Below are 18,408 nucleotides of genomic sequence, written 5' to 3' on the forward strand. Positions count from 1 at the left end.
AAAAAGATAAACTTGTTTTCTTTTGGAGGATACAATATGGCTATGCCTATTGCTTTAATATATAACTAAATATCCATAGTAATGAAAGCAAAAGCAAGATTGGAACAGAGCGAAAATTCAGGAAATCGGGTCATCAAAAATTGGGCAGTATGGAAACTCAATATAAATGACGTGGAAACTGAAGTGAAAATTGGGTAGGAGCATTAATTTAGGTCACTTGTTAACATTAAAGCAATGGAATTTTTTTTACACCAGATCCATTTTCTTGGACTTAATCAAGCTGTTGCAAGATGTATTATTGGATACTTTAAGACACATTATATAGGCAATTAGGCATTAAGGATGTATCTGACCATTCAAATTTTAATTCTTCAGATGTTCTCTGAATAGCTTACACTCGCATTTCAACATGGAAATTGATGGCAGTATTAGACAGTGTTAAGGATCAGTTCGTTTATATTTGTTTACATCCTAATATTCACACAGCTGTATGAACATTTTTGACTGAACTGAATATGTGAAACAAGCAAAACAAATAACAAAATATTGAAGAGTACATTTTCAGCCTTCATGAATAAATTAAGAACCAAGTATCATGACAAATAGTTAACAAATAACGATTAACAACGTCAAATTAAAGAACTATATTGGCTACTCAGGGAGTTGGCTCCTGTTCACATAAATTTGTCAAATTTTGTGTTAATTAGGACAACTCACTTTATGGTTTATGAGTTTTTATGAGAATGCTATTGCTAAATCTTCAAAAATGATGTTAGTTTCTTGCCCAAGCTATTTTTCAGGAACTAGACCAGAATCTGAAGTATAGTTTATAGGTAACAATCAGCTTTGAAATATCAAAAACACGAGAAGCATAAAGAAAAACTGTACAAAAGAAACTTAAAGTCACCTTCAGAGTCCATTTCTGCACAAGGTTTGTTAGAGCCGCTCAAGAAGTTTTCAGCTTCAGGAGACATTTCACATTCATAAGCCTCTTCCTTTTCTGCGTCAGAATTTCCTGATACAGCTACAGCCTTCATTTTACCGTCTCCCATTTCTAGTGCCTCAGCAATACTTAATTCTGAAAAACGTCCACTATGGTGAGATAAGTTATCTTCATGATGTCCCCATTGACTCACTTGAGCACTACCGTTGCTGTCCATACCAAACAAGTCATCTACAAACATTGAATGTGCACCACGTGCCACCCACGCTTCTTCAACATTAGAAGCCTGTTCAAAGCTTTCAGGTATATCTGCAAGTATATAAGATCATTCACTTGTTCAATGGTAATGAATTTACAGACTTGCAAGAGTGAACTCCAAACCAGAGAAAGTAACCTACCTCACTCACAGATTACTGAGTTTAGACACAGAAAAGAACTGATATGTAAATACACACCTTGGTACTTATCTGATTTTTCATCTTGCGTGTGGGCTTTGATGCTTGAATCATTGCCTATTCTTGCCAAACTTTCTCTACTGCTTGACTTGCTAAGATCTTCTGAGCCAACTACTGATCGATTTGCGGCAGGTGAACATTCATTGTTTTCGAAAATCCCTGTGGTTCCGGAAGCTAGGGTCATCCCACAGACAGACAAGTTAAGACCTTGATCCACACCTTGTTTTCTAGAACTAGCAATTATTGTGTTGTCATCTGAATTCTCTCTAAGCTCTACACGATTGTCGCTGTTGGGATCATCAGCATCCTCACTTCCAGGTTCAGAAATTGCAATGGTATGAACTACATTCAGGGTATTATCTGCCAACAAGCAAAATATAAAATTTAGAACTTCAAATTTTGCATATGAAAAAAATATATACTTTAGCCTGTTTTGCAAAGTGCAGCTTCTACAAGCCACGAGCACTCTGTTTGATTTATCTTACCTTCACATTCAAAAGCATCTGCGAGTACTAGAGACACTCCCTCCCGGGTTGAGGATGCTGTCTGTTTTTCCACATTCATAGCTGCTTCCAGGTTGATTTCAGGCTCAATCGAAGAACCATGTACTCTTTCTTCCTCCCTAGGTTCTCCTAATCCAGAAAATGAATCTTCAAGGGCATTGCAGGACAAACTCAATTCTGTTTTCACTTCAGCTTCCTTCTCACCATCTGACTCTGCAAAAGTAATAATTTCAAAAGGCTAGTATAAGAACCCAAAACTAACATACCCGTTATCATGCATTTAGAACTGAATTTGGTTTCTTTCTAGCATGATTCATCATTTAAAAAACAAAGACTGGATATTGTTAATCGGCCATGATCGAGATTTCTCGAGGTCCAGTGACTTAATTTTTAGCTTCTGATATGAAAATACAAAATTTTCACAAGATAGTCCAAGTATATATTTATCGCAAGGGAATCCTATTCAACACTCCTTTAGAAAATCATTTGAAAAAACTGTGCACAGAAAGTTTGGCAAAAAATTTCAAATGAAACTAACAGAAGAGGGAAGTTCTTCACTACTCGGATTCTCCTTTTCTGCAGAAGCTTTTTCCATATTATCTTCTTCTAATTGTGGTTTACCAGAGAATACAACATCCATCTTTGACAAAACTGGAACCGCTGAAAAACAGAACTTACTTTAAAATGCAGGTAAATAAATAAACTATAGTATTGAAATTAAAAGGGACATAAGTATCCTAGATTTTCAAACAGAGGAAGCAATAATGGCAACATAAAACTATTACTTGAAGAAAGAGCAAGGTCACAAACAAGCCACTTACCATTTTCAGCATATGTTGTTTCAAAATTCTCAAGTGACAAGACGTTCTCCCCTCCTGCAATGGAGGCTGCCAATGCAAGTACACACCATAAGCTCCAGATAATAACGCAAAAAAAATCCCGAATATAACAGAAACAATCTATGCACATTAAATACCAGATTTTTCTACTGATAGGTGAGAACCAATGTCGTGAGCATGGAACTCCTGACCACCTTCATCAAAATGATCAGATTTACCTTGTCCAATGCCATCTATATTCTCGATAGCATTATTCCCGGCTTCTTCAATATTGGCCTCACTTTCCAAGGACTCAATTGTCTCCATTTCTTCTTCAACTACTGCACCTAGTTCAAGGCTTCTTTCGATATTGACAGCAGTAAGTTTCTTTGTAGTATCAGCCACTTCTGCTAGAACATCAGCAACCACATCTAGTGGTTTTGCATCGTCATGTACTTTAGCAGTTGATTTCAGACTCCTGTCAACAGCATCTACATGAACATGTTCTGTTGTATCTACTCCAACTCCCTGCTGGTCCGTAAGATGTCTTAAATCCTCCTTATCTATTAGCATTAACAAAAAGCAACAAGTCAAAAAGATGTCAGAATCTGAAGTCAACGTTAACACATGTACATGTGAAGTAATTAAAATCAGAATGGTTTGCCCTACCATGGGACCGAAGAGTTGTTGAGCCATTCTCAACCTCTTCCGGTGATGACATACTTCTGTCTCCCCTCAGATGCTGACCTGAGCACAGATCCAATGCAGGACTTTCACTTGGTAAAGATGGTTTCAGCTCATCTTCATTGTTGTCACGATCATTTTGGCCACCATCATCATTTACTGTATCTGTTGAAGTGGACGATACCCAGGTTTCCTTAATTACTTCTAGACTTGCTTTGCATGAATAAGAATCAGTATCCTCTCCAAGAGCTTTAATCTTCCCAACAACCTCCAAAGTTTCACCTGCAAAGAATTATTAAAATACATAAGAGTTAATTCGGAATATGTAAGGAAACATGAAAATCATAAAAGAATATAAAGATCATCTGACTTACTGTGCAAGTCACTTGCTTCACCAATAAGAGCATTAGAATGGGAAGTCACTTTGCTCATATCACAACTATCCACTTTCAGACAAGGTTCCCCAACATTAATGCTGGGACATACTTCATTGAATAAGGTTGGCAATAAGCTTGGTGATAGTACTCCAGTTGACTTGCAAGAAAAAGGTGAACCAGCAGTGTTCATGTCTTCGGAGTTCACCATGCCACCCTTGGCCATAACATGATCTTCCACTTCTGAATCAGGCCCTTCAATGTTAAGATCACAAAGTGCTCTCGGACTATTTTCAGTGTTAGTTATTATCCGATCAATCATCTTGGTTGCTTCACCGCCTACCATGACATCCTCACTGGGAACATCAACTTTCGAATCAGGTTCTTCAGCATACAGAGCAGCATCAGATATAGGTGAAAGTCCTTCAGAGCTTTTGTCAACAATAGTTGTTTCACCAATATCTGTTGTTTCATTACCTTCCAAGTCTTCCCCAGTAGAATCATGAATTTCTGCTTTCAATTTAGGCATTTCATGATCAACTTCAGCAGAAGTTTCAGCATCAGATGTCAATAATAGTTCTTCAGAACTTTTGAATGGCAACTGAGGACTTGAGATCTGTGTTGCTTCTTTGCTTCTTAAGACATCTTCATGGTCAATATCGACTTCCACTTGTGCATTTGGCTCTTTACATTGAAACACAGCAGAAGTTTTGGTATGAAATGCTTTTGGTTTATCAGAGCTTTTTAGAGGTATTGCTGGACCCGTGGTGTTTTGCGATTCCATACCTACTATGTTGTCCACGTCATCAAGTGCACCAACAGAAGTTCCCATGCTTCTACTAACTTCCATAGTGGAAGAAACAAACTCAGCAGGAGCCAAATCCTTATCTTTGTCATACCCATGTGACTCCTCTGTACCTTCAGCCTCCACAGGTAAATCAACATTTGAAGATGCTACTTTTCGTGAAACACTCTCCAGCAGCTTTGAAGAATCATTGATAAAACCTGAGAACAATGCATCACCACCCTCATTTGTCATCTCCAGAAAAGAAGATTGTTTTTCTTTGAAATGGGAGTCAAAACACACATCATCTAGATCCTTAGGCCCCAATGAGACGTCATTTTCAACTTTCTGTAACTGAGAATTCACAGGAGATTGTGCAACTTCAGGAACATTTCGTTCATCTTCCAACAAACCTGAAGCTGGAGCTAAGGAGCAATGCCCCTGCACTACGTCATCATCAGCAGAAACCTTCATTGAACTCTTTCTTAGTGAACTTGTGGAGCTTGCTTGCAGAGCATCTCTACTGACAGATCCTCCGACAGTCTCACTTTCCACAACCAGCATATCTTCTTTAGAAGCTGTTATCCTCATGCTCTTCTTTTTCTGTTTTGTTTCAATAATCTCACTGGATGGAGTAAACAAAACAGAAACACGTGATTTGTCCAAATTAGAAGCACTTCGTGACAATCTCCTTGAAACCTCTTCACATTGTTCAAATACTCCAAGAGCTTCTGTTTGAGCAGCTGCCTTGAAACCAAAACCAGTGGCAGCTGATCCTTGTCCTTTCAAATCATCCTCTATTTGATCCTTCCGAGTTTTCTTCCTCTTCACTGTCTCCGACTCCACTCGAGGGTTGCTTTTCTCGATAGAATCATCATCATTGTCTAGTTTTGAAGTCAGTGACAGAGATGTTTCAACTTTCAAAGAATCATGATTCAAAGAACTCCGTGTTGATCTCCTTAGAGATTCAGGTACAACTGGGCTACACAATACTGATGCTGTTGAACCTCTCTGTTTTGAAGCATGATTCTTTGGTTTCCTTCCTGATTTATCCTCACTGACAGCTTCATTGTATATGCCCAAACTTTCAACTTGTAGTGAAATTCCATCCCCCAAAGACTTCGAGGAACTGTGTGTCGATCTCCTTGCAGATGTACTCACAGATTCCTCCTCCTCAGGCACTGGAGGTGTTGAATCTCCAAGGTTTGACTCACTATTATTAGATAGCCTCACTGATTTGTTATTCTTGATTTCATTGTCATTGTCTGATGCTTTGACTTTTCGTAAAGTATCATATTCCAATGACTTTGATAGACTGTGTTTTGATCTCATTGGCGTTCGGACAGCTACATTATTTGGCATCTCACCCTCAAACAACTTCGAAGAACTGTGTGTCGATCTCCTCGTTGGAGTAATGGCAAATTCACTATTTGGCGATGAGACTGCCCAATCTCTCCGTTTAGAAGCATGGACACTTGCTATCGGTGAAAGAATCGTATCTTCCGACAATTTTGAGGAACTGCGAGTTGATCTCCTTGCACTGTGAACTGATGTTGGATCTTCTGGTTTTGGATCACTCTCTCCTTGTTTTTTCCCAGGTGTGTCATTTGGAATCACTTCGTCAACACTGGCTAATTTTCCAACTGCGGGGAAGAGAGCTTCATTTCCCGACGACCTTGAAGAACTGCGTGTCAATCTCCTTGCAGATTCAGTTATGGTTTCATTAACCGATAATCCGGCTGTTGGGACTCCTTTAGAAGCACGAGCCCCACCTTGCTTCTGTGATTTGCCCTTCCTGATAGCTTCATCTTCTTCTACTGAGTGTCTGCCAACTGGTAAAGAAGTTTTATTTTCCAACAAAGACGAAGAATTGCGGGTTGATCTCCTTGTAAGTGCTGCTACAACTTCAGCATCCGGGAATGAGATTTCTGAGCCTCCTCCCTCCAAGCCATGGTCATTTGCTTGCTTCTTCATTTCGCCTTTCTTGACTGCCTTACCTCCTCTCGCCGACTTCCCAGCAGCAGGTAGAGAAGACTCATCTTCCAACACAGCCGAAGAACTACGTGTTGATCTCCTTACAGGCTCAGGTTGAGCTTCACTCACCGGCAATATGCTTGCTGAATCTCCTCCTTTCAGAACACGGTCTTCCGATTGCTTCTGAGATTTGCCCTTCACAACTGCATCACCTTTTTTATCGGATTTCCCAACAGCTGATACAGATGAAGCACTGCGTGTTGATCTCCTTGTCGGCCCAGCTACAGCTTCACCATCAAATTTCACGCCTTCAGAGTCTCCTTGCTTGGAAGCACGAGGCCTTCCTCGGCTCTGTGCCTTTTTAACCACAGCTGCATCGCTTATGTTTCCTCCTAGGTTTGTGTCTTCAATCTCCTTTTCTACTGCCTTTTTCCGCTTATTGGCCCCGCCAACATCAACGTCCTCAATAGCTACTGTTTCCTCCAAAGTTGCATGGCTACGAGTAGACCTTCTACGAGGAGGCTCATCTTCAACAGTGTCTTCATCTCGAGTCCTTTTACGAAGATTCTTCCTCCCTGCTGACTCATCTTCCACCATTGAAGCAGCTGTGTTCTCATTTTCTCCCTTATCGCTAAATTTCCTCTTTTGGGTCTTACCCGGCTTCTGACCAGTCACCACCTCTTCATCTCTTCCAGCCACAACAACCCTATTCCTCAACGATCTGATCGAAGGAACCCCACCAGAAACTTTATTCTTTTCTTTTCCAGAAACCACCTTGGAATTTTCTCGAACACCTTCTGCGCCATCAGCTGCTTTCTTCTTCTGCTTCTTCTCAATAACAGGGGACCACACCACAGCCTCAGCCAACCCACGAGACCTCGTACTTCTCCGCGGCACTTCAACAACATTCCGTGAACTCTCAAAACTGCTATCTTCCTTAATCTCTCCCCCACTTTTGGCGGGTTCAGGCGCAACACTAGACCTCCTCCCAATTGACTTCCTCTTAGATTTCCCAACTGCCTTCACAACAAACTCCTCGTCCTCATCCTTCTCCTCATCTTGATGCACAAAAGTAACTTTCTTCGCCCGTCCTCGAACAAACCCTAATTCCTCACCACTGCTCCCTCCAGAGCCCTTCAAGCAACCTTTAAGCTTGCCCTTCACCTAAATTTTTTCCCCAAATTATTCAAATTTACACTTAGAAGAACAATACCCACAAAAAAATTCTCTAAAATGGATTGTAAAAAAAAACAAAAATGAGATTGTGATACATGCGCTGTTACCAGTAAAATCGAAGAGAGACTCTCAATCATTTGAGAATTCGTGGTATTTGCAGGAATCCCATGCTCCTTGCAAAGGGCTTGGAGCTCCTTCCTCTTCATCGATTCGAGATCCATCTCCAAAACCCTAATTTCGAGCAGTTCCTTCAGATAAAGGGGAGAAATTAGTAGCCGACTTCGTAAACTGAAACATTTATTGGGGATTTTTTTGGGGGGGAAACAAAAATTAAACTCTCATGAGCGAGAGGTTTTGATTTAGATCGAGATCGGGGAGAGAGAGAGAGAGAGAGAGTGATGGAATTTGAAATTTTTCGAATTTGGGGATGGTTGCAGTTAAACTTTAGGTATAGTTGCCGCTCAGTGAAAACGAGGGGACACGTGGAGGAGGATGGTTGGCTGCTTTAACGATTGACTGTTGTGTTCTGTGCCTGCGGTTTTTGACCGTCCGATTTGGGGGTGTCACAGAGATTTGACGGTTGGGATTGATGAGACGTGAGCTTTAGAAACTGGACGTCGGCGTCTTTGAATTTCGTTTTACTGGGCCTTTAAGGCTTAGACTAAAGCACAATAATTGCACTGGGGTGGACTGTTATAAATGGGCCGCACGCTAGTTAGCCCACATACTGTCGTCATGGGCTCAATTGACTTAACTATCTAGTAGTTTCACCGCTTATTAACCTCAATTGTGTTTCATAGCACTTAATATCCAAAGTTTAAAATTGACACATTAGTAATTTTTATTATGCAAACGTGAAAATTTTCATCCGACTATACGTATACAACACTCACATTCTAATTTAAGATCTTTTTAGTTTATAATAAGTTGCTTATATAAGTAGGTTATAGAAGAAATTTATATAAGTTGGTGAAAATTATCATTTAGTAATCATATATCTAAAACTGCTTCTAAAAGCAGTTAAGCGTGAAAGAAATGGTATATAAAATAAAAAACAAAAGATACTTTTAAAAGCATCTTTATAAAATGACCTCTTAAAAGTGGAAGCAATTTTTAACAAACATATAAAAAATTTCACCCAACACAGAAGCACCACCCAAAAAATGGCCCCGATATTGTTAATTTTACTTTTACTCCACCTGAATTCTATTTTGAACATACTACATTCTATTTTAAAATAGATCATCTCCAATTAGGGGGTAGTCGAAGAGTGTTTAATTATCTCAATCATATTCCTCTATTTTAATTCCAACGCTTGAGATGAAGCCACATAGGATTTCCACCATCGCAAATACTGTTTTTCACAACAGTGGTTTTAACGACAATAGCGGTTTTAAAATAATATTTAGAGTACTGCATGGCTTCATCTCAAACATTTGAAATTAGAATAAGAGTTTTGCTTCGGTGTTCCTATAATATTTGTATTTAATTTTTTATTTAAAAGGGTAAAAAGGTATTTGTAACACTTTGGAATCATCATACCTAACAAAACTCATTTCCCGCAAAACCAATCCACTCATTTCATCTGCATCCCCTTTCCTTCCCAAATCAAATCCATACAAATAATTCCTCCTCTTCTAATTTTTTACTTTTTTTTATTTCAATCAAGCAATGATTTCGCTACTTAGATTGATGGCTAAACAATAGTCAAGTCACTTTTATTTCAATCAAGCAATGATTTCGCTACTTAGATTGATGGCTAAACAATAGTCAAGTCACACGAAGCAGTGATTTCATAGAGGATTGATGGCTAAACAATAGTCAAGTCACACGAAGCAGTGATTTCATAGAGGAAGAACTTAGAATGAACGGAATCAAAAATAACAAAAATTCATATCAAAATCAATCAGCCTTCCCAATTAACCAATGAGTAGGAAGATCCACGTACTCTCAAAAAATCAACTGATTTTATGAAGGAAAAATTAAAAAGAAAAGAAAGTGATTATATCTTTGATTTAAAGGCGAAGATGATTTAAAAACAGAAAAAGCAGATTATTAGACTATTGACATAGTGGTGAAAATAACAAGTAATTAAAGGTTAGCTAAATTGACAATGTTAGTAAGGAGGAATTAAAGAGAAAAGGGGGTACTATTCTTACTGGCCATGATTTTTTTAGGCTTAAATGTTAGGAATTAAAGAGAAAAGGGGGTACTATTCTTACTGGCCATGATTTTTTTAGGCTTAAATGTTAGGCATCAATTTTCAAGATATTTACAAAAGTGTATTCTTACTGGCCATGATTTTTTTAGGCTTAAATGTTAGGCATCAATTTTCAAGATATTTACAAAAGTGGCAGTAGAAAGAGTAATATTTTTCAGTTCGACATTAGATTGATTGTGAGAGCGAAATGATCAGAATTATTTACATTGATGCCTAATCATAAATTTTGTTTCTCTCCTAAATTGTATTTTCTAAAATAACATTTTTACCTAATTCAAATTATAGATAATTACAATTTTGGGTGTGGAACACCTCCTAACCGTCAAATCTATCTATCTAAAAATGTGAGAGCTATTTTTAAGAAATTTATTTACAGATATGCCACCGGTGCCCCCAACAAATTATCATGGAGTACCGAAGCTGTAGGCTTAGATTAAAAGATAAAAACTGGGATAGGCGAACACTCTTTAATTAGCACATAATTAAAAGAAGATCATGATAACAAAAAAATCCCACAGATATTGATGGTTAAAAGATCTATTTTAAAAAATAGTCACGATAAGTTTAGGGGTTGTTTGTTTGTTTTCCACAAAAAAAAGCGGTAATGGAAAACTCACATTTCAACTAATTTAAGACATTCCCCGCATTTCTTTTTTTCGCAATGAAATCACCGTCACGTCACCGCCGCTTCACATAAGTAACAAATCCAGCCACAATAGTAACAGTGTTTCGATTTTCATTTATTGTGTTTGTTTAAACATAAAAAAAAGAAATGGAAATTAGCTGCAATAGTAATAGTGTTTTTAGCAATTACATAATCTGTTTTATTCACAGTAACTGTTTTCAACAGTGCTTTTAGTAATTAAAAATTCATGAGCCAAGTATTTTCAAATATTTTTGATGTGAAAATATTTTTCTCAAAAATCTGACGTGGCATCCTACGCGGCACCCTCATTTCTTTAAATCACAAAACGAACAAACATGTGGTTTGGAAATCGGTTGCAACCAAAATCCTATGTGGCAGAATGGGATATCTAACGTGGCGAGCGGTTTTCTCATTTTTTTTAACAAACAAACAGTTGCCTCTTTTAGAGGCTGAATCCCTGTCAAAACTGACAAAAACTGTCAGTTTTGGCAGGGAATCTTGCAAAAACGCCTTTTTTAGATGCATTTTTTGGTGATTTCCTGTCAAAACTGACAGTTTTTGTCAGTTTTGGCAGGGATCCAGCCTCTAAAAAAGACAACCAAACAGCCCCCTAACAGAAAACTCAACAAATTTTCAACGGTTAAAAATTTCAAAAATTAGCATAGGAGTGTAACGTTGGAACGTTCTGAACCGAAATTTGCACGTTCACACGATAGAAAATATTAACATGGGGCGTATAAATAAATAAATGTTGTAAAAATCAATTGAGGATATAATAATAATATATAATAGGGTGATCACCGGCGGGTGGGGCAACCGGTTAGCAGCTCCCCATGGAGGAAGAGATTGCCTGTTGCGACTGGGTTCGAATCCCCGCTACCGCATTCACCTGGCTCCTGTGGGTTTAAGGGTGGGGACAGGATCCCGGGGTTTTACTGGTCACTCAGGCTTAGCACAGCCCGTTGTATGCTCACCAGGTCGCGTCCTTGTGGTCCACTGCCTGTTCGCACACACTGTGAAGTTGAGCCCATGGTAGTAAGGGTAGCTCCTTGCAAAAAATTGAGGACCGTGGGGAATGGATCAATGGCCGCTGGCGGGACTCCCAAAGGGAGTTAAAATTGAGCTGGGGTGAGGAAAATTCCAAAAGGACCCAGGAATATGGGACAGGGGAGGGGACAGGTGAGCTGTCCCCTCCATATTGCTCCATGCACTGTTCATGAACAGTGCATGGAGCAATAGTGCTACAGTGCAGGGGCCCACAGGAGATTTTAAAAAAAATCTCCTGTGGGCCCCTCTATACTGTAGCATGTGGGAATCTCCTGTGGGCCCTATACTGTAGCAGGGGGAGTGTGACCGCAAAAATCTCCTATAGGGCCCCTGTACTGTAGCAGAACGGAGTGTGACCGGAGAAGTCCCTCGTGGTGTGCCTCTAACACCGCTCATATATATATTAGGTGTTCATGAGCGTGACAGATCTCTCTCTCTCTCTCTCTCCTCTCTCTAAATTCTTCACAAAGCTGAGATTTATGAAACGAACTATAAAGCTCCCAAATTCCACAAACAGCAAGAGATCATCAAAGAGAAAACGAGCTTCCTTTCTCAACCTCCTCCTCCTCCTCCATTGATTCTGCGGCATTCAAGGTCAACAGCCTCCGCCTCGACGCCGAGGCTCGAGATTCCATGGTGGCCACCGCTTCGGAGGAGGAGGTCGCCGGCGATCCCAAGGCTTGGAAGTGGAGGGTTCGGAAGAGGATCTGGGATCTGATGGAGAGGGAGAACATAGCTCAGAACCCTAGGCCTGTTCGCCATCGGATCCCCAACTTCGTCGGCGCCGCTAAAGCTGCTGACTTGGTCCGTTGGTTCGATGCTTTACTTCTTCTAATGTGTTGTTATTATTTTTGGCAAGCGTTGATTTTGATCCAATTGGCGCTTAAACACCTCGAAAGTTTCACATGCTCATATTATAGAGTCTGTACTCTTTAACTCTATTGAGAAAGGCCAGGACGAAAGTGAAAAAGGGGGCAGTTTTCACCGCGGGGCTGAAAAATAATCGCCGGTTATACCGAAAAAACTAACAGCGGTTAATGAATTTGCAATGCGATGCGAGTGATATAGCTAGCCTTTAGTTTTGAGTCCTTTTTTTTATGTGTTGCAGTTGGGGGGATTAGAGGCGTTCAAAAAGGCGCAGTGCGTGAAGGTCAACCCTGACTCTCCCCAGAAGCAAGTCAGATTCCTGACGCTGACAGGTCGGATCGATTTTCGTTTTGTTTCGGCCAAATCTTTTGGTTAAGTAGGTATTGAGCTGGAGAAGTTGCATGCAGATGAGCAAACTGTTTTCTGAAAATTTATTGAAAGCATGATTGTCTCATAGTGATGTCAGTGGAAGTGAACAACTTGCTTCTGGCAAAACAATTTTATTGGGGTTCATAACTTTTGGTGGGATTATTTGAACAGAAATTTATGCAGGAACTAGATGAAACATTGTTCGGTTTGCATTTCATCATCTCATAATTGTCATAACAAAGCTAGGTGCACAATCAAGAGGGAATGAATATTCGGCTGGTGTTTGCTTTTAGATTGTGCAATGTGCAATAATGTAGTTGAGATTAGATTTTTTTTTTTAAATAACAGTTAGGTAGTTGACTTAGGTGAAACTGATATAGAGAAATTGGTGAATGCAGCATTTGGTGAGAGCAGCAACTAAGTTTAGTTGTCATAAGGTCTGTCTATGGATATGCGGGAGAGAAACTTCTAAGGAATTAAATTATTTTAACAGATGTATGATGGTTTTCAGAGATTTTTTACAGATGGTCTGTTGGAATATCTATTACTTAGAGTGGATTCAATTCCTCGTATGTGATGGTTTGCCTTCTCTAGATTCTTTCCTAATCAAATCAACGAGAATTTCAGAGAGCTGGTCTTGTTTGCAAGACCTTAAACCAGTAGTCTACTGTAATCAGATCGACAGCAGCCATCAAATTTTGTCAACTCTTCAGTATAGCCTCGTGATGCATAATAGCCAAATCCATTTTTTCCTTTTCAAATTTCAGGACAAGTTCCATTTTTGCAATTTAATTAAGACTATGATGACTGCATATGTTGCTTTGTGAATACTTGTTTATTATCTCATCTGCTGACTTCAACCTTTTCTAATTTTAGGACAACTTCCATTTTTTCCTTCAGGTGGGAAAAAGTTGTTGACTCCTCAACCACGTCTTAGGACTGGATTCTTTTCTGTGTTGGAATCTGAAATGTTGCCTCCTGGTGCAATAAAGGAGGCATGCACTTCTGTTGGAGTTGCGAAATATGGTAGACCAATCGGTTTGGATGAAAAATTCAAAGTAGATTTGATTGTTATTGGATCAGTTGCAGTTGATCCAACAACAGGATCCAGACTTGGGAAGGGCGAGGTATTACTATTGATACATCATTCCCTTTGCATCTCAACTATTAACAAATTGTTTGACACTTATCTGAATTAGACTGCGGTGAATTAAGAAAGTTTAGATACATTTCGACATGAGGCCCAGTTTTGTAAGGTGAATTAGTTTTCACTTTGCCAAAGTTTGGCTAGAGTAGCATGTGTGACGAGCCTAGAAGAGGAAAATTCAAACATAGAATTACTTTCAAATTGCTTAAGAAGATAATCACTTGAAAAGTAAAGAGGGGAGAGGGATTCAGATTGAGTAGGAGGAAACAACATGGAACTAGGGAGATTGATTCAACCAGTTAAGGGAAAGTAGACGGTAGAGTTAAAAGAAAATAGAAGGTACAATTTAGGCATTCGACTAAATTTTGGAGGACTTTTGGAGATAAACGTGATTTTGTTTTTTCTTTTGTTTTGTTTTAGAGGATTATCCATGAGTAAAATCTAGCTGCGGCATTTTGCAGATACTAAGATTATTTAAAGAATGGGAATTTGTTTATCATGTTTACCTGTCCAGCATTGTGTTGTTAATTTTCCTATGAATTCAGATCAGCAGCTAATTATCTTGCCTGTAGTATCATGAATGCTTATATGTTTTAATCACGCTATTTCAGTTGATATATTGTTGCTTTCTGGCCTCTGTTGTGTTCTTCAATTCATACGATAATAAGAGACTCAGTTGCTGTAGGGCTTTGCTGAACTTGAGTATGGAATGTTGCGTTACATGGGAGCTATAGACGACGATACATTGGTGGTCACATCGGGTACGTAGCATTATATTCTCAATTCTTCGTCATTGTATATCATGTTCATGTAATTTCTCTTACTGGTTTTTATATTTTCATGTCCCAGTCCACGACAAGCAGTTGGTAGACGACATCCCAGTTGAAAAGCTCTTAGTTCATGATGTTCCAGTCGATATCATCTGCACTCCAACTCAAATCATCTTCACCAACACGACAATCCCGAAACCCCAAGGTCATCCTTATTCGATGTTCATGTACAAACTTGGTGCTGTTTTTGCTTATAATTTTGGTCATGCAGGAATATATTGGGAGAAATTGTCACCCGAGAAGTTAGCTCAGATTCGCATACTGAGAGAGCTGAAGAAGAGGATAGAGAGGGAGGCCGGTCAGAAACTCCCGTGTGGGCCTTCAGAGAAGCTCCCACCCACTGCTCGGAGGAGACGGTGATTCGTTATACTTTTCGAAGATTATTACAAAGGTTTTAATTTTATGGCTATATTTTTATTTTTAGCCATATTTTTTTGCATAATGCACACTATTGTCTAGAAAAGGTATAATTGGTGTGTAAGAGCAGTGATAAGTTTTTTACTGTCAGTTGAGATTATACATCTCGGGGTCTCAATTGTAATTTTCACGGTTGCATGGTGATTATGTGTAGATAATGCTAATGTAGTACAAGTCTTGTGGTATTTGGTAGTATAATACGCAAGCATGTAGGTTTTTCCTCATGAGTTGTAATACGCTTGCATTTTGTGTGCATGATTAAACGAACGGTTAAAACTTTTGAGAGAGGAAAAAGAAAATTGTGATTCTCTTTATAGGGACGATCGTCATGAAAAAAAAAGAAAAACACCATTTACCAGTAGATTTTCTAATTAACTCCCTAACTCGAGCACAAAATTGCAATTTAGCCACAGCAGAAAGATTACATTTCGCATCTTAAAGTGGCCTCGTGACTAGCACCACAAAAATAATACATATATGACCTCATGACTTATTTATCTATAGATATAGATAACGAGTGAAAACTACAATTTATATCCAACGGTGATAGTTTGTTATAAAGCTTTCTTAAGATGATTTCCCCCCCAAATAATTTTAAGACTGGAAAAACCCAAATTTAATGAGTTCCCCAAAATGCAGAGTAGATGGGTTCCTCTTAGTCATTTATTTACACGCCTACAAGGAATTGGGAATAAAAAATTGTAAACCAGTTTTGAATAAACTATATTGGATTGATTTCTATTTTAGATCTAAAATTTTCCTAAACTTCTTCTTTGGCGGGTAGGGTTGGCCGCGGGCCGGGTTGACCAGCGGGCTAACCTAGCCCACCCCAGCATGGATCAAGACCAGACCCGGTCCGACCTGTAATGGGCTGGGTCTGACCCGGCTCGTGACATACGTGGATCACGGGCCGGGCTAGGTCCAACTCCAAACTCGAGGCGAGACAAATCGACCCAACCTAACTTGACCCGGCTCGACTCACAACTACTCTGTTTTATCTACGGGGTCAAGAGATATATTAACTCCCCATGCTTCTACTATCGCATCAGAAAGTGCCTTTTCAGCATGCGGGAGAATCCTTTTCGAATGGAGAACATAACTGACAGCAGCACACATGGAGATGTGTGTGTGCTTAAAGGACTGGCCCGATGCATAAGAATGGTCACAAGGACAGCAAACAAGACTTTTCCTTGAAGAATTTGACTAATATAACTTGATGGAATTCGACTCCTTAAATATTAATGGTTAACACTTTTTCCTTTTTTTCATCTTATAGTTACAATTTAAATTTAAACTAAAGGAAAGTTATTAACTTCCCGTGGACGTAGGTCTTCCATCGAAGTCTGAACCACGTGTATCTTTGTATTTAAGATGTTTTTATCTTTGTACATTGTGTGTCACTGTGTGTGTGTGTATATTATTTTATATAAGTAGTAAAATAAAAAACAATTTAAATTTTATTTGATAGATACAAATATAAAGTTAATATAGTTTATAAATTAAAAAAAAAGTTTTCGTTGCATTCAAATATTTAAATGTTGAAATGAAAAGAGCTTTTTCTGTAAATAGTGTTAGCAATTATAATGTGACACAAATACCATTTTACAACTAGCTCATGAAAGTTGTGAAAATAACAAACACCTGGCTGAAAATTTTAAAATATTACAGCCAACTACATAAAAATATTACAAGAAACCCCATGAAAGTTTCAAAAAATAAAAACACCTTTCAAATCATTCACAAAGAGCCCCTAAAAGTTTTTAAAATTACAAAGAACCCTAAGAAAATTTTATAAAACAGTTGTAACCATTCCCTTGAAAGTTTTGAAAATTACAACACTCTGAAAACTTCGGAAAACTACAAGCAACCCCTTAACAGTTTCAAAGGCCACAAAGAGCCGTCTAGAACATTACTACAAATATTTCTAAAATTACAAATAGCCTCCTAATTTAATAGATTATATTATACTATTATATCAATGGTGTGAAGAAGCCATTAGGGGGAGGGTATAATGGTCATGGGAAGTCCCGTATTGTTAATATTAGAGGACGGTGAAACTTCCTACTATCTATTTTAGGGATTAGAAGAAAGTACTAATCTCATTCATGACCCAATCTCTAGCGAATTAAACATGTGACTTGATTGTAAATCCCGGGACATTGAAATCTAAACCCCTTTCTCATATAGGACTAAACGATGCCTATGTTCTTTTTTCTAGTTATCTCTCTTTATAATGATACTAAATATGGCCACATATCATGTTCTTTAGGTTTTAAAAAACACAAATTTTTATTTATATTTACAAAATAGTGATTGATAGTTAAGCTATTTAAATTTTAATTTCAAACTTTAAATTTTAATTTTTCTAAGAAAAATCCTAGCATTTAAATTATCTACTTTAACTGATTAAGAAAATAACTAATCTCTTTTTCTCATAACAAATAGATTTTCATTCTCTTCTCTTCATAAATATTTAATGTATTAATTAATAGATGATTTGTAATTTATAGCCTTTTATTACACTAAGGTCGCTTAACACATTCGAATGTGTATGAACCAACATATATAAATCAAAAGAATTAAGAAACAATCCATGTAATAAGCATGGGTATAATACTTGTTGTAAATAATGTTTAATGGACGCATTTGATAAAGAAATTCAGTAACAAGAGAACTCGAAAATAACAAAAATAGAGGACCAGTTTGTTTCACCTATTACGTATTATTATTTAAAGTATTTAATGTCGCCCAATTTAATGTCGCCCATCTATATATTTCGCGAAACTTTTGACTCTAAAATCCCATATAATCCCGTCACATCAATTATAAATTGCGAAGGAAAAATCAGTAAGCCATTGAGGGCATAAATTGACTAATTTTCTTCGAAATCATCCGAGGTAAAACTCTCGATGACATAAACAATACAATACTCAGTTAAAACCCTAATACCAACAAGAACGCAATTTATCACTCCGCGTACGCACACCTCACAAGCAAAATTCCCTTTCTGCCTAGACACATGCTGTACATTTATAGTATTTTGATCTCTAAAATTTCAGCAAGTGCCACAGCAAGAAAATAAATAATAATAATAATAATAATAATAATAAAGACGAAATAAACAATCCCCCCGAACAATATTTTAAATACTGG

The 18,408-nt window shown here is 38.1% G+C and overlaps 3 protein-coding genes across 3 annotated transcripts in view; 1 reads left to right on the top strand and 2 right to left on the bottom strand.

The window, feature by feature from the left end:
- LOC109824165 overlaps positions 1-2,218 on the bottom strand; it is a 3,321-nt gene extending 1,103 nt beyond the window's left edge. The window contains exons 1-4 of the mRNA XM_020390696.1: positions 2,189-2,218; positions 1,884-2,139; positions 1,399-1,758; positions 908-1,252 (exon numbers count right to left, since the gene is read on the bottom strand). Coding sequence (XP_020246285.1) covers positions 908-1,252; positions 1,399-1,758; positions 1,884-2,139; positions 2,189-2,218 — 991 coding nt within the window. The remainder of the gene's footprint in view (positions 1-907; positions 1,253-1,398; positions 1,759-1,883; positions 2,140-2,188) is intronic.
- LOC109824166 lies at positions 2,425-8,135 on the bottom strand. The gene is made up of 6 exons (XM_020390697.1): positions 7,819-8,135; positions 3,778-7,699; positions 3,389-3,685; positions 2,878-3,282; positions 2,723-2,788; positions 2,425-2,561 (listed from the first exon to the last, which is right to left on the bottom strand). Exons 1-6 carry the CDS (start codon positions 7,930-7,932, stop codon positions 2,425-2,427), a joined length of 4,941 nt encoding a protein of 1,646 aa, XP_020246286.1. The 5' UTR covers positions 7,933-8,135.
- Positions 11,412-15,246, top strand: LOC109824167 (5-formyltetrahydrofolate cyclo-ligase-like protein COG0212). The gene is made up of 7 exons (XM_020390698.1): positions 11,412-11,476; positions 12,123-12,429; positions 12,734-12,824; positions 13,762-13,988; positions 14,694-14,769; positions 14,858-14,983; positions 15,050-15,246. The coding sequence occupies exons 1-7, from the start codon at positions 11,412-11,414 to the stop codon at positions 15,196-15,198; spliced, it is 1,041 nt and encodes a 346-aa protein (XP_020246287.1). The 3' UTR covers positions 15,199-15,246.

Source organism: Asparagus officinalis, chromosome 9 (assembly GCF_001876935.1).
Source record: "Asparagus officinalis chromosome 9, Aspof.V1, whole genome shotgun sequence".
NCBI lineage: Eukaryota > Viridiplantae > Streptophyta > Magnoliopsida > Asparagales > Asparagaceae > Asparagus > Asparagus officinalis.